The 27076-nt window shown below is 43.5% G+C and overlaps 1 protein-coding gene across 2 annotated transcripts in view; it reads left to right on the forward strand.

The window, feature by feature from the left end:
* Nucleotides 1-26778, forward strand: part of LOC143768392 (natural killer cells antigen CD94-like) — a 90600-nt gene extending 63822 nt beyond the window's left edge. For both annotated transcript variants that reach the window (XM_077257071.1, XM_077257072.1), the window contains 2 exons: nucleotides 23990-24102; nucleotides 26318-26778. In XM_077257071.1, coding sequence (XP_077113186.1) covers nucleotides 23990-24102; nucleotides 26318-26438 — 234 coding nt within the window. In that variant the 3' untranslated portion in view covers nucleotides 26439-26778. The remainder of the gene's footprint in view (nucleotides 1-23989; nucleotides 24103-26317) is intronic.
* The last annotated feature ends 298 nt before the right edge of the window (nucleotides 26779-27076 follow it).

Below are 27076 nucleotides of genomic sequence, written 5' to 3' on the forward strand. Positions count from 1 at the left end.
TGACAACTCCATGTCTGCCATCCTACTGCCTGCCCGTGTATCCTCCCACAAATAAATAACAGCACGCCTCTGTTCGCACAGTCTCTGAAGCATGTGCAGTGTTGAGTTCCACCTTGTTGCAACGTCTATGATTAGGCGATGCTGGGGAAGGTTCAAAGACCGCTGATAGGTCTGCATACGGCTGGCGTGTACAGGCGAACGTCGGATATGTGAGCAAAGTGCACGCACTTTGAGGAGCAGGTCGGAGAACCCAGGATAAGTTTTCAATAAGCACTGCACCACCAGGTTTAAGGTGTGAGCCAGGCAAGGAATGTGTTTCAGTTGGGAAAGGGAGATGGCAGCCATGAAATTCCTTCCGTTATCACTCACTACCTTGCCTGCCTCAAGATCTACTGTGCCCAGCCACGACTGCGTTTCTTGTTGCAAGAACTCGGACAGAACTTCCGCGGTGTGTCTGTTGTCGCCCAAACACTTCATAGCCAATACAGCCTGCTGACGCTTGGCAGTAGCTGGCCCATAATGGGACAACTGGTGTGCAACAGTGTCATCTGCCGATGGAGTGGTTGGCCGACTGCGTTCTGTGGAAGAGCTGTAGCTTCTGCAGGAGGACGAGGAGGAGGGGGTGCGAACGCCTACAGCCAACTGTTTCCTAGACCGTGGGCTAGGCACAACTGTCCCTAAATTGATGTCGCCTGTGGACCCTGCATCCACCACATTCACCCAGTGTGCCGTGATGGACACATAACGTCCCTGGCCATGCCTACTGGTCCATGCATCTGTAGTCAGGTGCACCTTTGTACTCACAGATTGCCTGAGTGCATGGACGATGCGCTGTTTAACATGCTGGTGCAGGGCTGGGATGGCTTTTCTGGAAAAAAAGTGTCGACTGGGTAGCTCGTATCGTGGTTCAGCGTACTCCATCAGGGCTTTGAAAGCTTCGCTTTCAACTAACCGGTAGGGCATCATCTCTAACGAGATTAGTCTAGCTATGTGGGCGTTAAAACCCTGTGTACGCGGATGCGAGGATAAGTACTTCCTTTTTCTAACCAGAGTCTCATGTAGGGTGAGCTGGACTGGAGAGCTGTAGATCGTGGAACTTTCGGGTGTGCCGGTGGACATGGCAGACTGAGAGACGGTTGGAGACGGTATTGTTTCCGCCGGTGCCCTACATGCAATATTTCCTCCTACAAAACTGGTGATTCCCTGACCCTGACTGCTTTTGGCTGGCAAAGAAACCTGCACAGATACTGCCGGTGGTGCGGAAAATGGTGGCCTTACAGTGACGGAAGGGATGTTGCGTTGCTGACTAGCTTCATTGGCCGAGGGTGCTACAACCTTGAGGGACGTTTGGTAGTTAGTCCAGGCTTGAGAATGCATGGTGGTTAAGTGTCTATGCATGCAACTAGTATTTAGACTTTTCAGATTCTGACCTCTGCTTAAGCTAGTTGAACATTTTTGACAGATGACTTTGCGCTGATCAGTTGGATGTTGTTTAAAAAAATGCCAGACTGCACTCTTCCTAGACTCTGATCCCTTTTCAGGGATTGCAGACTGAGCTTTAACCGGATGGCAACGCTGTGCTCCAACAGGTTTTGGCTTTGACACGCGTTTTGGTCCAGATACGGGCCCGGCAGATGGAACCTGTTGCGATGTTGATGCCTGCTGCGGCCCCTCCTCCACCTCCGCTTCTGAACTACTGCCGCCTGCACCCTGTTCCCCCAATGGCTGCCAATCGGGGTCAATAACTGGGTCATCTATTACCTCCTCTTCGAGCTCGTGTGCAACTTCGTCTGTGTCACTGTGTCGGTCGGTGGTATAGCGTTCGTGGCGGGGCAACATAGTCTCATCAGGGTCTGATTGTGGATCTGTACCCTGAGAGGGCAATGTGGTGGTCTGAGTCAAAGGAGCAGCATAGTACTCTGGCTGTGGCTGTGCATCAGTGCACTCCATGTCAGAATATACTTGTAATGGGCATGGCCTGTTAAATGTTTCACTTTCTAAGCCAGGGACGGTATGTGTAAAGAGCTCCATGGAGTGACCCGTTGTGTCGCCTGCTGCATCCTTCTCTCTTGTTGTAGTTTTTGCTGAGGAGGACAAGGAAGCGACTTGTCCCTGACCGTGAACATCCACAAGCGACGCGCTGCTTTTACATTTACCAGTTTCGGAAGAGGAGGCAAAAGAGCTAGAGGCTGAGTCTGCAATGTAAGCCAAAACTTGCTGTTGCTGCTCCGCCTTTAAAAGCGGTTTTCCTACTCCCAGAAAAGAGAGCGTTCGAGGCCTTGTGTAGCCTGACGACGAAACTGGCTCCACAGCTCCAGACTTAGGTGGAATATTTTTATCCCCACGACCACCTGATGCTCCACTACCACTACCATCATTACCAGCTGACAATGAACGCCCACGACGACCTCTTGCACCAGACTTCCTCATTGTTTTAAAATCTTAACCAAAGTAACTTTATTTGTTGCTATCAAACAACTTACACGGTGAGCTATAACTTCAGTATGATTTCAATATCCCTTAACAGGTTGGTGAGACCACAAGGAAAATCAGGCACAATGTTACACACTCTGTTTTCTGTGGCACAAAATCACAGAGATGACACACACGCAGGACTGTCACTCAAGCACTAATGTCAATATTAATCTCCCACCTAATTTATTTATTTTTTTTTCTCAGGGAGACTTTAGAAACCAAATAATATTAAAAAAAAAAAAAAAAGGCTTTCTATGGCCCACAATTAGAGAGAGAGAGGTGGCACAACCAGGAGTCAAGACTGGCGCACAAGCTGAAAGGGCAATATTACTCTCCCACTGTTTTTTATGTTTTTTTTGTTTTTTTCAGGGAGACTTTAGAAACCAAATAATATTAAAAAAACCAAAAAAAAAAAAAGGCTTTCTATGGCCCACTGAATGAGAGGGAGAGAGGTGGCACACCCAGGAGTCAAGACTGGCACACAAGCTGAAAGGGCAATATTACTCTCCCACTGTTTTTTTATGTATTTTTTGTTTTTTCAGGGAGACTTTAGAAACCCAATAATATTTAAAAAAAAAAATAAATAGGCTTTCTATGGCCCACTGAATGAGAGGGAGAGAGGTGGCACACCCAGGAGTCAAGACTGGCACACAAGCTGAAAGGGCAATATTACTCTCCCACTGTTTTTTTAGGTTTTTTTTTTTTTTTCAGGGAGAATTAGAAACCAAATAATATTAAAAAAAAAAAAAATAGGCTTTCTATGGCCCACTGAATGAAAGGGAGAGAGGTGGCACACCCAGGAGTCAAGACTGGCACACAAGCTGAAAGGGCAATATTACTCTCCCACTGTTTTTTTATGTATTTTTTGTTTTTTCAGGGAGACTTTAGAAACCCAATAATATTTAAAAAAAAAAATAAATAGGCTTTCTATGGCCCACTGAATGAGAGGGAGAGAGGTGGCACACCCAGGAGTCAAGACTGGCACACAAGCTGAAAGGGCAATATTACTCTCCCACTGTTTTTTTAGGTTTTTTTTTTTTTTTCAGGGAGAATTAGAAACCAAATAATATTAAAAAAAAAAAAAATAGGCTTTCTATGGCCCACTGAATGAAAGGGAGAGAGGTGGCACACCCAGGAGTCAAGACTGGCACACAAGCTGAAAGGGCAATATTACTCTCCCACTGTTTTTTTAGGTTTTTTTTTTTTTTTCAGGGAGAATTAGAAACCAAATAATATTAAAAAAAAAAAAAATAGGCTTTCTATGGCCCACTGAATGAAAGGGAGAGAGGTGGCACACCCAGGAGTCAAGACTGGCACACAAGCTGAAAGGGCAATATTACTCTCCCACTGTTTTTTTATGTATTTTTTGTTTTTTCAGGGAGACTTTAGAAACCCAATAATATTTAAAAAAAAAAATAAATAGGCTTTCTATGGCCCACTGAATGAGAGGGAGAGAGGTGGCACACCCAGGAGTCAAGACTGGCACACAAGCTGAAAGGGCAATATTACTCTCCCACTGTTTTTTTAGGTTTTTTTTTTTTTTTCAGGGAGAATTAGAAACCAAATAATATTAAAAAAAAAAAAATAGGCTTTCTATGGCCCACTGAATGAAAGGGAGAGAGGTGGCACACCCAGGAGTCAAGACTGGCACACAAGCTGAAAGGGCAATATTACTCTCCCACTGTTTTTTTATGTATTTTTTGTTTTTTCAGGGAGACTTTAGAAACCCAATAATATTTAAAAAAAAAAATAAATAGGCTTTCTATGGCCCACTGAATGAGAGGGAGAGAGGTGGCACACCCAGGAGTCAAGACTGGCACACAAGCTGAAAGGGCAATATTACTCTCCCACTGTTTTTTTAGGTTTTTTTTTTTTTTCAGGGAGACTTTAGAAACCAAATAATATTAAAAAAAAAAAAAAAAAAAAAAAAATAGGCTTGCTATAGCCCACTGAATGAGAGATAGCACACACAGCAGTGGCACACAAGCCCTGACTGAGGCCAATATTTTTCTCCCACTGATTGATGTAGTGTTTTTGTGTTGAGGTAGAATTTAGAACACAAATCACGGAAAAAATAAATAGGCTTTCTATGGCCCACTGAATGAAAGGGAGAGAGGTGGCACACCCAGGAGTCAAGACTGGCACACAAGCTGAAAGGGCAATATTACTCTCCCACTGTTTTTTTATGTATTTTTTGTTTTTTTCAGGGAGACTTTAGAAACCCAATAATATTTAAAAAAAAAAATAAATAGGCTTTCTATGGCCCACTGAATGAGAGGGAGAGAGGTGGCACACCCAGGAGTCAAGACTGGCACACAAGCTGAAAGGGCAATATTACTCTCCCACTGTTTTTTTAGGTTTTTTTTTTTTTTCAGGGAGACTTTTGAAACCAAATAATATTAAAAAAAAAAAAAAAAAAAAAATATAGGCTTGCTATAGCCCACTGAATGAGAGATAGCGCACACACAGCAGTGGCACACAAGCCCTGACTGAGGCCAATATTTTTCTCCCACTGATTGATGTAGTGTTTCTGTGTTGAGGTAGATTTTAGAACACAAATCACGGAAAAAATAAATAGGCTTTCTATGGCCCACTCAGTGAGAGATGGCACACACAGGGATGGCACTGTAGCAGAAATGCCAATCTTAATCTCCCACAAAAAAAAACAAAAAAAAAAAAAAAACTGTCCTACAATTACTATCTCCCTGCAGTAATGTAAGCCAGGTATGGCAGGCAGCAATAGGAGTGGACTGATGCACAAATTAAATAAAAAGTGTGGACAAACAAAAAAGATAGCTGTGCAGAAAGGAAGGAACAAGAGGATATGTGCTTTGAAAAAAGCAGTTGGTTTCCACAGTGGCGTACACACAGCAATACAGCTATCACGGAGCCTTCTAGGGCAGCCCAATGAGCTACAGCGCTGAGGGGAAAAAAAAAAAAAAATAGCTTCCACTGTTCCTGCACACCGAAGGTGGTGTTGGACAGTGGAAATCGCTGCAGCACAAGCGGTTTGGTGGTTAGTGGACCCTGCCTAACGCTCTCCCTGCTTCTGATGAAGCGGCAGCAACCTGTCCCTAAGCTCAGATCAGCAGCAGTAAGATGGCGGTCGGCGGGAACGCCCCTTTATAGCCCCTGTGACGCCGCAGACAGCAAGCCAATCACTGCAATGCCCTTCTCTAAGATGGTGGGGACCAGGATCTATGTCATCACGCTGCCCACACTCTGCGTTCACCTTCATTGGCTGAGAAATGGCGCTTTTCGCGTCATTGAAACGCGACTTTGGCGCGAAAGTCGCGTACCGCATGGCCGACAAGCACAGGGGTCGGATCGGGTTTCATGAGACGCCGACTTAGCCAAAAGTCGGCGACTTTTGAAAATGATCGACCCGTTTCGCTCAACCCTAGTATTGACCCTTAGGTATCCACCTCCTGAGTCCATAAGGGTGGTGACTAGTGTTGAGCGATACCGTCCGATACTTGAAAGTATCGGTATCGGAAAGTATCGGCCGATACCGGCAAAGTATCGGATCCAATCCGATACCGATACCCGATACCAATACAAGTCAATGGGACTCATGTATCGGACGGTATCCCTGATGGTTCCCAGGGTCTGAAGGAGAGGAAACTCTCCTTCAGGCCCTGGGAACCATATAAATGTGTAAAAGAAAGAATTAAAATAAAAAATATCGCTATACTCACCTCTCCGACGCAGCCTGGACCTCAGCGAGGGAACCGGCAGCGTTGTTTGTTTAAAATTCGCGCTTTTACTTGGTTACGTGAAGTCCCGGCTTGTGATTGGTCAGGGCGGCCATGTTGCCGGGACGCGGACCAATCACAGCAAGCCGTGACGAAATTTCGTCACGGCTTGCTGTGATTGGTCCGCGTCCCGGCAACATGGCGCCGTGACCAATCATAAGCCGGGACGTCACTGGAGGCTGGACACGCGCTCTTTTTAAAATGCGCGCGTGTCCAGCCTCCCGTGACGTCACGGCTTGTGATTGGTTAATGGCGGCCATGTTCTTGGGACGCGGACCAATCACAGCAAGCCGTGACGTAATTTCGTCATGGCTTGCTGTGATTGGTCCGCGTCCCGGCAACATGGCCGCCCTGACCAATCACAAGCCGGGACTTCACGTAACCAAGTAAACGCGCGAATTTTAAACAAACAACGCTGCCGGTTCCTTCGCTGAGGTCCAGGCTGCGTCGGAGAGGTGAGTATAGCGATATTTTTTATTTTAATTCTCTCTTTTACACATTTTTACATTAATGTTGTTTCGATACCGATACCCGATATCACAAAAATATCGGATCTCGGTATCGGAATTCCGATACAGCAAGTATCGGCCGATACCCGATACTTGCAGTATCGGAATGCTCAACACTAGTGGTGACTGCTCCATCTTAATAAATTATTTGTAGAGGTGGGTTTCCTGTATATTGCAGTCCCCAGGTGGCCTTCACTATCTTTTCTAATTGTGACGTCCAAGAAATTGATTTTCTCTTTATCAATCTCAGCTGTAAACCTCAGACCAATATCGTTCTTATTTAAATCCTGAACAAAAGTGTTGAAAGAGGTAGCATCCCCGATCCCCAGAATCAGCACATCGTCGATATAACGCCCCCAGAATAATATCTGGGGGCACCACCAGGACGACCTCCCCTCATCAAATACAACCGTGTCCTCCCACCAGCCCAGGAGCAGATTGGCATAGGTAGGGGCACATGGGCTACCCATTGCCGTGCCCCTGAGCTGGTGGTAAAACTTTCCATCAAAAAGAGAATAATTATGGGTCAACACAAATTGTAAAAGGCGGCCTATGAACTGGTTATGCTCCACAAACTGGATCCCTCTGGATTTCAGAAAATAATCAACGGCTCGAAGACCTGCATCATGGGGGATACTGCTATACAAAGCTTCAACATCAATTGATGCTAAACACACCTCCTCTCCGACCATGATATCCTCTATTTTCAATAAAAGATCAGCAGTATCCCGTACATAAGAAGGTAGGGCTGTCACGAAGTTTCTTAAAACTTTATCAATATATATGCCACAATTCTGTGTGATGGAGTCGTTACCCGAAACTATCGGCCGTCCCTTTAAAGGTACCAGCCCTTTGTGCCCTTTTGGAAGGGCATAGAACACAGGTATTGTTGGTGTTTTCTGTAACATAAAATCCCTTTCATTCTTAGATATTAACCCATAACTCAAGGCCTCATCCAGCATGTAGCTAAGTTCAGAATTGAATTCATCAGTGGGGTCTTTTTTTATTATCCCATATGTTGATTCATCCTTTAATATTCTCAGGCACATATTTCTATAATCATCACAGTCCAGAATCACGAGATTACCCCCCTTGTCAGATGGTTTGAACACCAGTTCCTTCTTTTCTGATAGAGCATCAAGAGCTCTTCTTTTATATGAAGATAAGTTTGATATAGTTTTCTTCTTATTGGCCCCCAGTTTTTTAAGGTCAGTTAACACCAATTGCATGAATATATCCACACTGGTGTTCACAGACAAGGGGGGCATTCTCGTGCTACCTGGCTTAAGTTTGGTAAATGGACCTGTACCCACTGGTCTCGTGCTCTCCTCCAACATGTCCGTCAGGATTCTTACATCAGATAGTTCAGTCATGTCAATGCCCAAGGTCAAACATTCAGCCTGATCATGATTTTTGAAAAATTTCCTCCATTTTAACTTACGGGCAAACAGATTAATATCTTTCACCCATTCAAATTCACTAAACCTATTGGTCGGAACAAAACCTAAACCTCTTTCAAGAACTTTCCTCTCTACATCAGACAAAGTATAGGATGATAGATTAATTATCCTGTTGTCTTCACTTGTGCTCCTTAATAACGGGGAGCCCCTAGCCGTTCCCTCAGTTGATAGGGGAACCCTCGCCTCTCTAAAAAATTGGAAGAGGAGGATATAGCAGAGGAACCAGATGTAGCAGAATGACCCGAATAGGTTGTTTGGTAATTCATTCCACCTCTTGACGAGGCATACCTCTTTTTTGCAGTTTTCCCCCATTTATCTCTACGGGGTCTATAGGCTGGACTTGTGATATTAATCCCTGAGTTCCCAGGGGGCCCACTTCTTTCGCTATCTGATGTTTCAAAGTCTGAAGAGGACGCGCTAGGGGCTTCACTTCTTTGGGACAGATCCTCTTCCAAAAAGCAAAACACCCTATTGTCCTTAAAGTCACGGCTGTCCCGATTAAACTGCTTGTGTTTCCTCTCTTTTATGTCAGCCTGAAATTTTTCTATGTTAGTTTGAAGGGTTGACTCCCTCCTATTAAAATCGGGATCACTCCTATGTTTAGTGATGTTGTCTATAAGTTCCGTCAGCCTCTTACTCGTTTTATCAAAGGTGTTTTTCTCTTCCTGTAGAAGGATCTGCGTGAGTCTCACTGAGCTCTCAATTAGCTCATTCCGCCACTTGTGCAGAAGCTCAGATGTTCTAGCCCTACGTGCTGGAATAATATTTAATCTCAGTCCTTTAGGTATAGTTTTTGTTTTAATATAATTTTCTAACGACTGTACCTCCCACCACGACCTAATATTGTCTCTATAGCATCCAGTCAATTCCTGAAAAAGATCCCTTAGATCAGGTGAATTAGTTAAATCATTAGTACCTCTAGGGTCACTAAAAACATCTCTGGTGTCACATACCCATGATTCCCTGTTGATTGGCCCTGCGAGAAAACCTGCCATAAGGCTAACTAAACAAATTCACAGAAAAGAAAATTATCGTTGGGGAAAAAAATCTTTAACAAATTCACAGAAAAAAATCCCCTGTGTTGGTTGAATAAAATACCTTTTATTTCTTATTATATTAAAATCCAAAAAATTGGTGCACTAACAAAAACCATCACCATAACAGCAACATACCATAGAAAAGACCAGGGTGGTGCCTATCCCTGTACTCCACTACTTGCACCCTACCTGCCTGCGGAGGTTGGCACCCTATATTCCTACGCAATTGGCGCCCCCGCTCCTCGTCGGCTATCCCTCCTACCCCTGTTGGGCCCTGATAGGACAGGATAGAAAATTAATGCCAATCATAGCAGATCACCCATCATCAATGTTCAAATTATTAGAAATATTGATAAAGTGGCAGGTTTCTATCTGCAACTATCCTGCCCCTGCCTAACTGCGGGGGTTGGCACCCTATTATGATACGACAGTGGTGCCCCCACTCCTCGACGGCTAGCCTCTATCCTGTCCCCTATCAGACAGTTGAGGGAAAAAGTAGTTTTTCATTAAAGTGCTGTAGTGCTTTAAAGATATCCCAAAACACTCCTCAGGATTATACATGTAAATCCGGATCCCCTTAATAACAACATTCACAGCGCATGTATACCAGACACAAAAACAGCTTGGTGTTTACCACTTCCAAATATCAGATCTAGCACATCGCCAGATCACTATGGTGCACTGCTACAGTTTGATGTTACACACTTTCAAATATCTAATCTAGTGCACAGCCTGATCCCCCTGGTGCATTAGTAGGTATAGTCCATAATCCCTTAGTATACCCGCTGTCTTGAGATACCGAAAAAATATCGGTATTGAGGAGAAGGATAGGGGATCACCTGGGTGACATTAGACATGCCAGGGATACTCCTATATCTAGGCATGTCCGGGAGGTACACCACGGTGACCTTGGTTCCTTCTCTTTCTGCGTTGTGGAAGTGGTGGCTCCATCGGTCCGAGGTGGTAACTGGGATAGAAACATTTTAAGGAAGGAGGTCAAATGGATCCATCGACTGGATACTGTTTCCCCAAAGGGGCTAAATGAACAGATGAACTTTGGTTGTTTTTTATGAATTATTCCCTGTTGATGAAATATTGGTTAAAGAGTTGGCCTGCAGTATCGACCCGAATGGGTTAAATGTAGTGTAAATTTATCCTTCCTAATTTTAGGATATTATATGTGTATTCATCTGGTGAAGGCTTAATTTCTGATATGAGAATGAGATGGTGACATGCGCTGATATGATTATATGTATGTGTCAGTTATATAATGGAAATGGGGAGGATAGATACCCAATTTCCAAAAGATACTTATGGAACTAATATATGGCCATATGGCAAGAGGCACTTTGAGATGAATGGTTATACCAACCCTGGATGGCATTTTAATAATAGTATATGGAGTAAGTATAAAAGAATGCATATAAGCAGTGTGCTAAATCTGAACTCTCTATGCGTTTGTATAATGATATAATGACCAAAGTACATGCATGTTGATACCAAGCGTAGTAGCTATAGCTGCCTTTATAATACATGGGTACTGTATACATTTCTTACGAGATTTACAATATATGGTATCCAAGTGGCCTTAATGATGAAGCATGCACATCGATGAGTTCGGCGCTTCCATTGAAGGAACAGCGCAGGCGCAGCAGCTATATATAAGATGGTCTCTCCGGTTGCCATAGTGATGACGCGTGCGCATTAGCACAAATGACCTTCTCACTATGGGGCACGGAGAAGAGCACGCAGGTGCAGAAAATGGAACTCACTTGTGGAACGCAGTGGTATCTGCGCAAGTGCGCGATATCTTTAGATACACGTCAGGTCCTATGGTCATATGATCAGGACCACGGGATACATTTGGAACGCAAATAAGATAACCGGATGTCTAGGTTGATACGCACGCCGAGCCACCAGGTGATAATAGTGAGGAGTACGGAAGGTATAAAGCGCATGCACTTCGGCACTTTCTTCGAGGCATCATATCAAGAGGGGACCCGCCCTGGAATGCCGAGCTGTATAAATGGTTAAAACACACCAATATTGAAGATAAGAGCTAAGTAACCCTTTGATAACAAATTGTTGCTCCTGATGAACCTCATATAATTTGTGAGGGGAAACGCGTCGAGTGCTCAAGGGATATACTTATGGGTACATAATGTGAATGGAGGCTATAAGGGATATACCTATAGTTGTATAATGTGAATGATGCCATTGTGTCCAAAGGATTTTTTCGGTATCTCAAGACAGCGGGTATACTAAGGGATTATGGACTATACCTACTAATGCACCAGGAGGATCAGGCTGTGCACTAGATTAGATATTTGAAAGTGTGTAACATCAAACTGTAGCAGTGCACCATAGTGATCTGGCGATGTGCTAGATCTGATATTTGGAAGTGGTAAACACCAAGCTGTTTTTGTGTCTGGTATACATGCGCTGTGAATGTTGTTATTAAGGGGATCCGGATTTACATGTATAATCCTGAGGAGTGTTTTGGGATATCTTTAAAGCACTACAGCACTTTAATGAAAAACTACTTTTTCCCTCAACTGTCTGATAGGGGACAGGATAGAGGCTAGCCGTCGAGGAGTTGGGGCGCCACTGTCGTATCATAATAGGGTGCCAACCCCCGCAGTTAGGCAGGGGCAGGATAGTTGCAGATAGAAACCTGCCACTTTATCAATATTTCTAATAATTTGAACATTGATGATGGGTGATCTGCTATGATTGGCATTAATTTTCTATCCTGTCCTATCAGGGCCCAACAGGGGTAGGAGGGATAGCCGACGAGGAGCGGGGGCGCCAATTGCGCAGGAATATAGGGTGCCAACCTCCGCAGGCAGGTAGGGTGCAAGTAGTGGAGTACAGGGATAGGCACCACCCTGGTCTTTTCTATGGTATGTTGCTGTTATGGTGATGGTTTTTGTTAGTGCACCAATTTTTTGGATTTTAATATAATAAGAAATAAAAGGTATTTTATTCAACCAACACAGGGGATTTTTTTCTGTGAATTTGTTAAAGATTTGTTTCCCCAACGATAATTTTCTTTTCTGTGAATTTGTTTAGTTAGCCTTATGGCAGGTTTTCTCGCAGGGCCAATCAACAGGGAATCATGGGTATGTGACGCCAGAGATGTTTTTAGTGACCCTAGAGGTACTAATGATTTAACTAATTCACCTGATCTAAGGGATCTTTTTCAGGAATTGACTGGATGCTATAGAGACAATATTAGGTCGTGGTGGGAGGTACAGTCATTAGAAAATTATATTAAAACAAAAATTATACCTAAAGGACTGAGATTAAATATTATTCCAGCACGTAGGGCTAGAACACCTGAGCTTCTGCACAAGTGGCGGAATGAGCTAATTGAGAGCTCAGTGAGACTCATGCAGATCCTTCTACAGGAAGAGAAAAACACCTTTGATAAAACGAGTAAGAGGCTGACGGAACTTATAGACAACATCACTAAACATAGGAGTGATCCCGATTTTAATAGGAGGGAGTCAACCCTTCAAACTAACATAGAAAAATTTCAGGCTGACATAAAAGAGAGGAAACACAAGCAGTTTAATCGGGACAGCTGTGACTTTAAGGACAATAGGGTGTTTTGCTTTTTGGAAGAGGATCTGTCCCAAAGAAGTGAAGCCCCTAGCGCGTCCTCTTCAGACTTTGAAAAATCAGATAGCGAAAGAAGTGGGCCCCCTGGGAACTCAGGGATTAATATCACAAGTCCAGCCTATAGACCCCGTAGAGATAAATGGGGGAAAACTGCAAAAAAGAGGTATGCCTCGTCAAGAGGTGGAATGAATTACCAAACAACCTATTCGGGTCATTCTGCTACATCTGGTTCCTCTGCTATATCCTCCTCTTCCAATTTTTTAGAGAGGCGAGGGTTCCCCTATCAACTGAGGGAACGGCTAGGGGCTCCCCGTTATTAAGGAGCACAAGTGAAGACAACAGGATAATTAATCTATCATCCTATACTTTGTCTGATGTAGAGAGGAAAGTTCTTGAAAGAGGTTTAGGTTTTGTTCCAACCAATAGGTTTAGTGAATTTGAATGGGTGAAAGATATTAATCTGTTTGCCCGTAAGTTAAAATGGAGGAAATTTTTCAAAAATCATGATCAGGCTGAATGTTTGACCTTGGGCATTGACATGACTGAACTATCTGATGTAAGAATCCTGACGGACATGTTGGAGGAGAGCACGAGACCAGTGGGTACAGGTCCATTTACCAAACTTAAGCCGGGTAGCACGAGAATGCCCCCCTTGTCTGTGAACACCAGTGTGGATATATTCATGCAATTGGTGTTAACTGACCTTAAAAAACTGGGGGCCAATAAGAAGAAAACTATATCAAACTTATCTTCATATGAAAGAAGAGCTCTTGATGCTCTATCAGAAAAGAAGGAACTGGTGTTCAAACCATCTGACAAGGGGGGTAATCTCGTGATTCTGGACTGTGATGATTATAGAAATATGTGCCTGAGAATATTAAAGGATGAATCAACATATGGGATAATAAAAAAAGACCCCACTGATGAATTCAATTCTGAACTTAGCTACATGCTGGATGAGGCCTTGAGTTATGGGTTAATATCTAAGAATGAAAGGGATTTTATGTTACAGAAAACACCAACAATACCTGTGTTCTATGCCCTTCCAAAAGGGCACAAAGGGCTGGTACCTTTAAAGGGACGGCCGATAGTTTCGGGTAACGACTCCATCACACAGAATTGTGGCATATATATTGATAAAGTTTTAAGAAACTTCGTGACAGCCCTACCATCTTATGTACGGGATACTGCTGATCTTTTATTGAAAATAGAGGATATCATGGTCGGAGAGGAGGTGTGTTTAGCATCAATTGATGTTGAAGCTTTGTATAGCAGTATCCCCCATGATGCAGGTCTTCGAGCCGTTGATTATTTTCTGAAATCCAGAGGGATCCAGTTTGTGGAGCATAACCAGTTCATAGGCCGCCTTTTACAATTTGTGTTGACCCATAATTATTTTCTTTTTGATGGAAAGTTTTACCACCAGCTCAGGGGCACGGCAATGGGTAGCGCATGTGCCCCTACCTATGCCAATCTGCTCCTGGGCTGGTGGGAGGACACGGTTGTATTTGATGAGGGGGAGTCGTCCTGGTGGTGCCCCCAGATATTATTCTGGGGGCGTTATATCGACGATGTGCTGATTCTGGGGATCGGGGATTGCTACCTCTTTCAACACTTTTGTTCAGGATTTAAATAAGAACGATATTGGTCTGAGGTTTACAGCTGAGATTGATAAAGAGAAAATCAATTTCTTGGACGTCACAATTAGAAAAGATAGTGAAGGCCGCCTGTGGACTGCAATATACAGGAAACCCACCTCTACAAATAATTTATTAAGATGGAGCAGTCACCACCCTTATGGACTCAGGAGGGGGATACCTAAGGGTCAATACATGAGGGCTAGGAGAAATTGCTCCTCAGACTCGTCCTTTTATGTGGAGACTCAGAATCTAAGGGATAGATTCCGGGAAAGGGGCTACCCCAATAACATTCTTCGGGAAACATTTAAGCATGTGGAAAAAATCCCAAGAACTAGCCTCCTACAACCTAAGATCAGGGAACAAACTGACTCTATTGTGAGACTCATTGGTAACTTTGATGACTGCTCCCGGGAAGTAAGGGATATTATTGGAAGGTACTGGGACATCCTGCTGGCAGATACAGACATCAAAGAATTTTTGCCTGTAACACCCATGATTACATACAAGAGGGAGAGGTCCATTAGGGATCAACTTGTGCATAGTACCTTTACCCCCCAAAAAAAGAGTGGCACTTGGCTTGATAAAAGACAAATGGGCACCTTTCGATGTGGGGGTTGTTCCTTTTGTGGCTTTATTTCAACAGGAAACATCTTCTCTAGTGCAAGTACAGGTCAAATTTTTGAGACCAGACATTTTGCCAATTGCAAAACGCGTGGTTTGGTATATTTATTTAAGTGTACCTGCCCAAAAAACTACATTGGAAAAACTAAAAGGGAATTGAGGAGAAGGATAGGGGATCACCTGGGTGACATTAGACATGCCAGGGATACTCCTATATCTAGGCATGTCCGGGAGGTACACCACGGTGACCTTGGTTCCTTCTCTTTCTGCGTTGTGGAAGTGGTGGCTTCATCGGTCCGAGGTGGTAACTGGGATAGAAACATTTTAAGGAAGGAGGTCAAATGGATCCATCGACTGGATACTGTTTCCCCAAAGGGGCTAAATGAACAGATGAACTTTGGTTGTTTTTTATGAATTATTCCCTGTTGATGAAATATTGGTTAAAGAGTTGGCCTGCAGTATCGACCCGAATGGGTTAAATGTAGTGTAAATTTATCCTTCCTAATTTTAGGATATTATATTTGTATTCATCTGGTGAAGGCTTAATTTCTGATATGAGAATGAGATGGTGACATGCGCTGATATGATTATATGTATGTGTCAGTTATATAATGGAAATGGGGAGGATAGATACCCAATTTCCAAAAGATACTTATGGAACTAATATATGGCCATATGGCAAGAGGCACTTTGAGATGAATGGTTATACCAACCCTGGATGGCATTTTAATAATAGTATATGGAATAAGTATAAAAGAATGCATATAAACAGTGTGCTAAATCTGAACTCTCTATGCGTTTGTATAATGATATAATGACCAAAGTACATGCATGTTGATACCAAGCGTAGTAGCTATAGCTGCCTTTATAATACATGGGTACTGTATACATTTCTTACGAGATTTACAATATATGGTATCCAAGTGGCCTTAATGATGAAGCATGCACATCGATGAGTTCGGCGCTTCCATTGAAGGAACAGCGCAGGCGCAGCAGCTATATATAAGATGGTCTCTCCGGTTGCCATAGTGATGACGCGTGCGCATTAGCACAAATGACCTTCTCACTATGGGGCACGGAGAAGAGCACGCAGGCGCAGAAAATGGAACTCACTTGTGGAACTGTTGTGAATTAGACTTTTTGGCTCCCTCTTGTGGTCATTAGTGATATGACACTTTGATATTCCTTCCCTTGCTTGGTACCCACCTGGCCTCGTTAGTCCAGGGGTGTCGCTATTTGAACTTCCTGGATTTTCAGTCTGGTGCCTGGCATCGTTGTAATCAGATCCTTCTGTTTGCTCCTATCTGCTGGTCCTGGTTCTTTGCAAAATTAAGCTAAGTCTTGCTTTCTTGTTTTTGGTTATTTTCTGTGCTCTTATTTTTGTCCAGCTTGTACTAAATGTGATTCCTTATATTGCTGGAAGCTCTAGGGGGCGGATGTTCTCCCCCCGTGCCGTTAGACGGTTCGGGGGTTCTTGAATATTACGCGTGGAGTTTTTGTGAGGGTTTTTGCTGACCATATAAGTCATCTTCCTATATTCTGCTATTAGTTAGCGGGCCTCTCTTTGCTAAAACCTAGTTCATTTCTTGCGTTTGTCTTTTCTTCTCACCTCACCGTTATTATTTGTTGGGGCTTGTATCCAACTTTTTGGGGTATTTCCTCTGGAGGCAAGAAAGGTCTTTCTTTTCCCTGCTAGGGTTAGTTAGTTCTCCGGCTGGCGCGAGACGTCTAGAATCAACGTAGGTACGTTCCCCGGCTGCTGTTATTTGTGTGCTAGGTTCAGGTATATGGTCAGCCCAGTTACCACTGCCCTATGACCTGGGTTTTATGTTTGCAGACTTCGCTATTGTCTCTGAGACCCCCTGCCATTGGGGTCATAACAGTATGCCAGGCCATAAGTGAATATTTAATGCATTGCAGAAGTGGGATTATAAGAAAGGAAATTCTGAGTCTTTTTTTTTTTTTTCTTTCTTTCCTCCCCTTTATCTCAGAGTGGCTGGAGCCTTGCTGCAGACATGAATGTCCAGACCTTGATTACTAGTGTAGATCAACTTGCTGCTCGTGTGCAGAGTATTCAAGATTTTGTTACTAGCAGTCCTATGTCAGAACCTAAAATACCTATTCCGGAACTGTTTTCTGGAGACCGATTTAAATTTAGAAATTTCAGGAATAATGGTAAATTGTTTCTATCTCTGAGACCTCGTTCGTCTGGAGACTCAGCTCAGCAAGTAAAAATTGTTATCTCTTTCTTACGGGGCGACCCTCAGGATTGGGCCTTCTCGTTAGCGTCAGGCGATCCGGCTTTGGCAGATGTTGATGCGTTTTTTCTGGCGCTTGGGTTGCTATACGAGGAGCCCAATCTTGAAATTCAGGCAGAAAAAGCTTTGCTGGCTATCTCTCAGGGCCAGGATGAAGCTGAAGTTTATTGCCAAAAATTTCGGAAATGGTCCGTGCTTACTCAGTGGAATGAGTGTGCTCTGGCCGCAAATTTCAGAAATGGCCTTTCTGAAGCCATTAAGAATGTGATGGTGGGTTTCTCCGTTCCTACAAGTCTGAATGATTCCATGGCGTTGGCTATTCAAATTGACCGGCGTTTACGGGAGCGCAAAGTCGCTAATCCTCTGGTGGTGTTGTCTGAACAGACACCTGAGTTAATGCAATGTGATAGAGTTCAGACTAGAATTGAACGGAAAAATCATAGACGTCAGAATGGGTTGTGTTTCTACTGTGGTGATTCTACACATGTTATATCAGCATGCTCTAAACGCTTAACAAAGGTGGTTAGTCCGGTCGCCATTGGTAATTTGCAACCTAAATTTATTTTGTCTGTGACTTTAATTTTCTCATTGTCTTCCTATCCTGTTATGGCGTTTGTGGATTCAGGTGCTGCCCTGAGTCTTATGGATCTGTCGTTTGCCAAGCGCTGTGGTTTTGTTCTGGAGCCTTTGGTTAATCCTATTCCTCTGAGAGGTATTGATGCTACGCCATTGGCGGAGAATAAGCCGCAGTTTTGGACACAGGTGACCATGTGCATGTCTCCTGATCATCGAGAGGTGATTCGTTTTCTTGTTTTGCATAAAATGCATGATTTGGTCGTTTTGGGTCTGCCATGGTTACAATCTCACAATCCAGTTTTGGATTGGAAGGCTATGTCTGTGTCAAGTTGGGGCTGTCAGGGAATTCATTGCGATTCCCCGCTGGTGTCTATTGCTTCCTCTACTCCTTCGGATGTTCCTGAGTATTTGTCTGATTATCAGGATGTATTCAGCGAGTCCAGGTCCAGTGCTCTTCCTCCTCATAGGGACTGTGACTGCGCTATAGATTTGATTCCAGGTAGTAAGTTTCCTAAGGGTAGATTATTTAATCTGTCTGTACCTGAGCATACCGCAATGCGTTCGTATATTAAGGAGTCTCTGGAGAAGGGACATATTCATCCATCCTCTTCCCCTCTTGGTGCGGGATTTTTCTTTGTGGCCAAGAAGGACGGATCTTTGAGACCTTGTATAGACTATCGACTTCTGAATAAAATCACTGTTAAATTTCAGTATCCTTTGCCTCTGTTGTCGGACTTGTTTGCCTGGATTAAGGGTGCCAAGTGGTTCACCAAGATAGACCTTCGTGGTGCGTACAACCTTGTGCGCATTAAGCAGGGAGATGAATGGAAAACTGCATTTAATACGCCCGAAGGTCATTTTGAGTACTTGGTGATGCCTTTTGGGCTCTCTAAGGCTCCTTCAGTGTTTCAGTCCTTTATGCATGACATCTTCCGGAAGTATCTGGATAAATTTATGATTGTTTATCTGGATGATATTCTGTTTTTTTCTGATGATTGGGACTCCCATGTAAGGCAGGTCAGGATGGTGTTTCAGGTTTTGCGTGAGAATGCTTTGTTTATTAAGGGCTCAAAGTGTCTCTTTGGTGTGCAGAAGGTTCCCTTTTTGGGTTTTATCTTCTCCGCTTCTGCTGTGGAGATGGACCCAGTCAAGGTCCGAGCTATTCATGATTGGACTCAGCCCACGTCGGTTAAGAGTCTTCAGAAGTTCTTGGGTTTTGCTAACTTCTACCGTCGTTTTATCGCTAATTTTTCTAGTGTTGTTAAACCTTTGACGGATATGACCAAGAAAGGTTCTGATGTTGCTAACTGGGCTCCTGCAGCCGTGGAGGCTTTTCAGGAGCTGAAGCGCCGGTTTACTTCGGCACCTGTTTTGTGTCAGCCCGATGTCTCGCTTCCCTTTCAGGTTGAAGTGGATGCTTCTGAGATCGGTGCAGGGGCCGTTTTGTCGCAGAGAAGCCCTGGTTGCTCAGTAATGAGACCATGTGCTTTTTTTTCTAGGAAATTTTCGCCTGCTGAGCGGAATTATGATGTTGGCAATCGGGAGTTGTTGGCCATGAAGTGGGCATTTGAGGAGTGGCGTCATTGGCTCGAGGGTGCTAAGCATCGTGTGGTGGTTTTGACTGATCACAAAAATCTGATGTATCTCGAGTCTGCTAAACGCCTGAATCCTAGACAGGCCCGTTGGTCATTATTTTTCTCCCGTTTTGACTTCGTGGTCTCGTACCTGCCTGGTTCAAAGAATGTTAAGGCTGATGCTCTTTCTAGGAGCTTTGTGCCTGACTCTCCTGGAGCCTCAGAGCCAGTTGGTATTCTTAAAGAGGGTGTAATCTTGTCGGCCATTTCTCCGGATTTTCGACGTGTGTTGCAGAGATTTCAGGCTGATAGACCTGACTCTTGTCCACCTGACAGACTGTTTGTTCCTGATAAATGGACCAGTAGAGTCATTTCCGAGGTTCACTCCTCGGTGTTGTCAGGGCATCCGGGTATTTTTGGCACCAGAGATTTGGTGGCTAGGTCCTTTTGGTGGCCTTCCTTGTCATGGGATGTGCGGTCATTTGTGCAGTCCTGTGGGACTTGTGCTCGGGCTAAGCCTTGCTGTTCTCATGCCAGCGGGTTGCTTTTGCCCTTGCCTGTCCCGAAGAGGCCTTGGACACACATTTCCATGGATTTCATTTCGGATCTTCCAGTGTCTCGGGGGATGTGTGTCATCTGGGTGGTATGTGATCGCTTTTCCAAGATGGTCTATTTGGTGCCCTTGCCTAAGCTGCCTTCCTCTTCTGATCTGGTTCCGTTGTTCTTTCAGAATGTGGTTCATTTGCACGGCATTCCTGAGAATATCGTGTCTGACAGAGGATCCCAGTTTGTTTCCAGGTTCTGGCGATCCTTTTGTGCTAAGATGGGCATTGATTTGTCGTTTTCATCTGCCTTTCATCCTCAGACTAATGGCCAAACTGAGCGAACAAATCAGACTCTGGAGGCTTATTTGAGATGTTTTGTTTCTGCAGATCAGGATGATTGGGTGACCTTCTTGCCGTTGGCTGAGGTTGCCCTTAATAATCGGGCTAGTTCCGCTACCTTGGTTTCGCCATTTTTCTGCAACTCTGGTTTCCATCCTCGTTTTTCCTCGGGACATGTGGAGCTGTCTGACTGTCCTGGGGTGGATTCTGTGGTGGATAGGTTGCAGCGGATTTGGGATCATGTGGTGGACAACTTGAAGTTGTCACAGGAGAAGGCTCAGCGTTTTGCCAACCGCCGCCGCGGTGTGGGTCCCCGACTTCGCGTTGGGGATTTGGTGTGGCTGTCTTCTCGCTTTGTTCCTATGAAGGTCTCCTCTCCTAAATTTAAGCCTCGCTTCATCGGTCCTTATAAGATTTTGGAAATTCTTAATCCAGTGTCCTTTCGCTTGGAACTTCCTGTGTCGTTTGCCATTCACAACGTGTTCCATAGGTCTTTGTTGCGGCGGTACGTTGTGCCTGTGGTTCCTTCTGTTGAGCCTCCTGCTCCGGTGTTGGTTGGGGGCGAGTTGGAGTATGTGGTGGAAAAGATCTTGGATTCTCGTCTCTCCAGGCGGAGGCTTCAGTATCTGGTCAAGTGGAAGGGCTATGGTCAGGAGGATAATTCCTGGGTGGTCGCCTCTGATGTGCATGCGGCCGATTTGGTTCGTGCCTTTCACGCTGCTCATCCTGATCGCCCTGGTGGTCTTGGTGAGGGTTCGGTGACCCCTCCTTAAGGGGAGGGTACTGTTGTGAATTAGACTTTTTGGCTCCCTCTTGTGGTCATTAGTGATATGACACTTTGATATTCCTTCCCTTGCTTGGTACCCACCTGGCCTCGTTAGTCCAGGGGTGTCGCTATTTGAACTTCCTGGATTTTCAGTCTGGTGCCTGGCATCGTTGTAATCAGATCCTTCTGTTTGCTCCTATCTGCTGGTCCTGGTTCTTTGCAAAATTAAGCTAAGTCTTGCTTTCTTGTTTTTGGTTATTTTCTGTGCTCTTATTTTTGTCCAGCTTGTACTAAATGTGATTCCTTATATTGCTGGAAGCTCTAGGGGGCGGATGTTCTCCCCCCGTGCCGTTAGACGGTTCGGGGGTTCTTGAATATTACGCGTGGAGTTTTTGTGAGGGTTTTTGCTGACCATATAAGTCATCTTCCTATATTCTGCTATTAGTTAGCGGGCCTCTCTTTGCTAAAACCTAGTTCATTTCTTGCGTTTGTCTTTTCTTCTTACCTCACCGTTATTATTTGTTGGGGGCTTGTATCCAACTTTTTGGGGTATTTCCTCTGGAGGCAAGAAAGGTCTTTCTTTTCCCTGCTAGGGTTAGTTAGTTCTCCGGCTGGCGCGAGACGTCTAGAATCAACGTAGGTACGTTCCCCGGCTGCTGTTATTTGTGTGCTAGGTTCAGGTATATGGTCAGCCCAGTTACCACTGCCCTATGAGCTGGGTTTTATGTTTGCAGACTTCGCTATTGTCTCTGAGACCCCCTGCCATTGGGGTCATAACATGGAACGCAGTGGTATCTGCGCAAGTGCGCGATATCTTTAGATACACGTCAGGTCCTATGGTCATATGATCAGGACCACGGGATACATTTGGAACGCAAATAAGATAACCGGATGTCTAGGTTGATACGCACGCCGAGCCACCAGGTGATAATAGTGAGGAGTACGGAAGGTATAAAGCGCATGCACTTCGGCACTTTCTTCGAGGCATCATATCAAGAGGGGACCCGCCCTGGAATGCTGAGCTGTATAAATGGTTAAAACACACCAATATTGAAGATAAAAGCTAAGTAACCCTTTGATAACAAATTGTTGCTCATGATGAACCTCATATAATTTGTGAGGGGAAACGCGTCGAGTGCTCAAGGGATATACTTATGGGTACATAATGTGAATGGAGGCTATAAGGGATATACCTATAGTTGTATAATGTGAATGATGCCATTGTGTCCAAAGGATTTTTTCGGTATCTCAAGACAGCGGGTATACTAAGGGATTATGGACTATACCTACTAATGCACCAGGGGGATCAGGCTGTGCACTAGATTAGATATTTGAAAGTGTGTAACATCAAACTGTAGCAGTGCACCATAGTGATCTGGCGATGTGCTAGATCTGATATTTGGAAGTGGTAAACACCAAGCTGTTTTTGTGTCTGGTATACATGCACTGTGAATGTTGTTATTAAGGGGATCCGGATTTACATGTATAATCCTGAGGAGTGTTTTGGGATATCTTTAAAGCACTACAGCACTTTAATGAAAAACTACTTTTTCCCTCAACTGTCTGATAGGGGACAGGATAGAGGCTAGCCGTCGAGGAGTGGGGGCGCCACTGTCGTATCATAATAGGGTGCCAACCCCCGCAGTTAGGCAGGGGCAGGATAGTTGCAGATAGAAACCTGCCACTTTATCAATATTTCTAATAATTTGAACATTGATGATGGGTGATCTGCTATGATTGGCATTAATTTTCTATCCTGTCCTATCAGGGCCCAACAGGGGTAGGAGGGATAGCCGACGAGGAGCGGGGGCGCCAATTGCGCAGGAATATAGGGTGCCAACCTCCGCAGGCAGGTAGGGTGCAAGTAGTGGAGTACAGGGATAGGCACCACCCTGGTCTTTTCTATGGTATGTTGCTGTTATGGTGATGGTTTTTGTTAGTGCACCAATTTTTTGGATTTTAATATAATAAGAAATAAAAGGTATTTTATTCAACCAACACAGGGGATTTTTTTCTGTGAATTTGTTAAAGATTTTTTTCCCCAACGATAATTTTCTTTTCTGTGAATTTACACAATACACAGACATGCACACATACAATACGCAGATACATGCATATACGTATTTGAAGACAAATTCACAAAAATACATAAATATATGCAGCCATACACACTGATATACACAGATATGCACATTATACATGCATACACAGACATACAGACAGATTGCAAATATTTTTTAATATGGTGATATTGTCAACAAGCTTCTTTCACCTCCCCCCGGCTTCTCTCCAGTCCAGCTCCTCTGGCATGTGGTTGTGCAGAGCGTGCTGCTTGATTGCTGTCACTTAAACAAACGTGGCCGCGCACAGTGCACTGTGCGGCTGTGTCTGCTAATAATAATGCGGCTGGGTCAGCACTGCGCCTTTAACTTTGCTTGTGTGTCGCCCCTATACTAAGTAGTACATTATACAATACAAAGTGATGTTACTGTATATTCTCATTGATAATAGCAATTTCTATATTGATTCGTGATTTATTTTCCAAAGTAAAAAAGTGAACATCTAAACCGACCTAAAATGCTAAAATAATTAAATTCTCAATGCACTAACATATTAGAAACTTTGATACCACAACATCATGCCGCCACACTCCCAGTAACCATGTTATTTTCCTTCAGCAGTCATAGTTGCCTATGATGTCACGCCAGTGTCTTTCCTTCTTCCCGTTGTATTCCCAGTAGTTTATGTTTTCATACAGTTCACATAGCTCATTGTCACACGTTTGTATTATATAACTTGTTTTAAAACAGAACTTTTGGGATCAAATGTTTGCTAAAGATGCCAACTATTGGATTGGACTGTATTTTGATACCCGTATACAGAACTGGACTTGGGTATCTTGTGAATCCTGCGCGGACTTTCAGTAAGTATCCATTTCTGTAACAAATTATGTATTGTCCTTTGACAGCTATTTATTTTCATACATTTATTTTAGATATTCATGGAAAAGTCATATATTCTTCTTAAAAACTTACTGATTATAGATTGCTTTAAAATTTTCAATAAAAAATTATATACAGTGACTAGCGTGCTCACTTTAAAGGGCCACTGTCACCCCCCTCCAGCCGTTATAAACTAAAAGAGCCACCTTGTGCAGCAGTAATGCTGCAGTCTAACAAGGCGGCTCTTTTAGTTTTTGTTGCTGTTATTCTCAAAATAAAGCGTTTTATAATTTTGCCCAAATACCTGTCTTTCGCCATGGAGGCAGGTCTGAACCCCCTTCTTTGAAGCGCCCAACTGCCGTCAGTCATCTCTTCTGGGGCGCTGGTCGCCGCCCCCTCAGCGATGTTTTCCTCTGAAATCCGGTGCCTGCGCTGTGCTCTTCTGCCTGGGGCAGGCGCATTGAGCATTGGCCGTCATAGCTCAGATGCCGGGTTCCGTTCTGCGCCTGTGCGGGCAGTGCGGCCACCCTGCTACTGAATCCCCGCCCCACAGTGTGTTATGCATTATGCACAGTGTGGGGCTGGGATTCCTAGGCATGGCACAGGCGCAGTCCGGAACCCGGCATCTGAGCTATGACAGCCAATGCTCAATGCGCCTGCCCCAGGCAGAAGAGCACAGCGCAGGCGCCGGATTTCAGAGGAAAACATCGCTGAGGGGGCGGCGGGGGGGGGGCGGGCAAAATTATAAAACGCTTTATTTTGAGAATAACAGGAACAAAAACTAAAAGAGCCACCTTGTTAGAATGCATTATTACTGCTGCACAAGGTGGCTCTTTTAGTTTATAATGGCTGGAGGGGGGTGACAGTGTCCCTTTAAGTACAATCATGGCCAAAAATTTTAAGTCTGAAACACATATTGGTTTTCACAGTTTGCTGCTTCAGTTTTTAAATAGGTAATTTGCATTAACTCTAGATTATTACAAAAACTGACAAACTGAAAAAAATTCAAAGTCATTCCTTGCCATGGAAATTAACTTCATTCCAAAAAACAAACAAAAAACATTTACACTGATTTTAAGTCCTGTCGCAATGTTTCCTTCTTACACAATATCAATCTTCTCTTTAGCACAGGAGCAAGTGTTAGTCAGGACTAGGGTTGAGCGACTTTTATTTTTATAGGATCGGGTCGGGTTTCACGAAACCCGACTTTCTCAAAAGTCGGGTCAAGTGAAATCGGCCGATCCTATAAAAAAGTCGGGGTCGCGCCCTGCTTCTTTCCGGCAGCCTTCCTTCCTAAGAATGAGCGCGTGAAGGACCTTAGATGACGTCGCGGCTTGTCCATGTGACCGCTCGCGACCAATCACAAGCCGCGACGTCACCGCAGGTCATTCACGTGCTCATTCTTAGGAAGGAAGGCTGCCGGTTAGTACCAGGGCGCGTCCGAGGGTGAGTATATCAATATTTTTTATTTTGATTCTTTATTTAACACTTAAATATGGATTCCGATACCGATTCCCGATATCGCAAACATATCGGAACTCGGTATCGGAATTCCGATACCAGATTCAGAAGATCGCCGACCTCATGGCCGACCCCACACAGGGGTCGGGTCGGGTTTCATGAAACCCGACTTTGCCAAAAGTCGGCGACTTCTGAAAATGGCCGACCCGTTTTGCTCAACCCTAGTCAGGACAAATTAGCTGATATCACTATGTCATACTGATTCAATTATTAAAGCATATTGGTTGCTTTAGAAGGTGGTCTAAGAACACTGAACATACTCCAAGAGCAATTTAGTGATGAACCATGGTTATCCCAATATCATTGAGCACCATGTCACAAGTCAAAAGTGATAATTAAGAGGTTCAGTGAGCAAAACATTGATATTTTTGATCCATGGCCAGGAAATTCATCAGATTTCAATCCAATTGAGAACCTTTGGTCAAACCTCAAAAAGTGGGTGGACAAGCAAAAATACAGAAATTGTGAAACACCAAGCACTAATTAGGCAAAATGGTCTGTCATAAGACAGGATTTGGTCCAGAAGCTGATATCCAGCATGCCAGAGTGAATTGCAGAAACTGAACTAAATTTGTCTGAGTCTACAAACTTTTGGTCGCAGCTGTCCTGCGAAAGCGTTCTATCAATACTAAATGCCAATCTTCTTGTTGATGTTGTGTCTCCTTTTCTTAAAAGGCTCAATTTCAAAATCACTTCTAAAGAAGACCATTGTGTATTAAGATCAACTACATATAACTCCGAGAATTGCAAAAGTCCAAACAACTGGATTTGTCAAAAGAAAGCCATAAGACTTTGAAGATGAGTGCAGAAATAAATATCAAGTGGACATTTTATAATACTATAAGTAAATTGTCAGCAAAGTAACTGGGACTTTCTTTAAAAAGAACCAATAAAAATTAAAGGACTTTTTTAATTTATTTATCATATTGTCAGATATCTATGTATATATCTTTGCACTTTAACAATTGTTAAATAATTAGTTGATGAACTAACATATTTATGGCAGCCTAGTTAAATAATTTATTTTAAATATTAACCAAAGACAATGCATTAAATACATTACAAAAATGCATTTAAACAATTTAATGCATGGCTGTAATAATAACCCAAATAATAAAGTGAACATTGTGTACAATTTGTATATATAATATCACACAATTTAACTAAAAAATAACAGCCGGATTAAGCTATTTTTTACAATATTTGTCTAAAAAAAATTCTATTTGCCTACAAAAAATAAAATTATCCTGCAAAGAAATATATCATACAATTACTCCAATGAAAATAAATGAAAACTATAATGGTTGGTATGTGGGAAAAGAAAAACCAATAAAAAATAGCTTTTTAAAAGCTACATTTTTGCTTAAATGGGTATAGATAAAATGGCATTTTTTAATCCAGTGTACATTTATGCAAGTTATTTTGTTCAGTCAA

This window comes from Ranitomeya variabilis, chromosome 4 (assembly GCF_051348905.1).
Source record: "Ranitomeya variabilis isolate aRanVar5 chromosome 4, aRanVar5.hap1, whole genome shotgun sequence".
Taxonomy (NCBI): Eukaryota; Metazoa; Chordata; class Amphibia; order Anura; family Dendrobatidae; genus Ranitomeya; species Ranitomeya variabilis.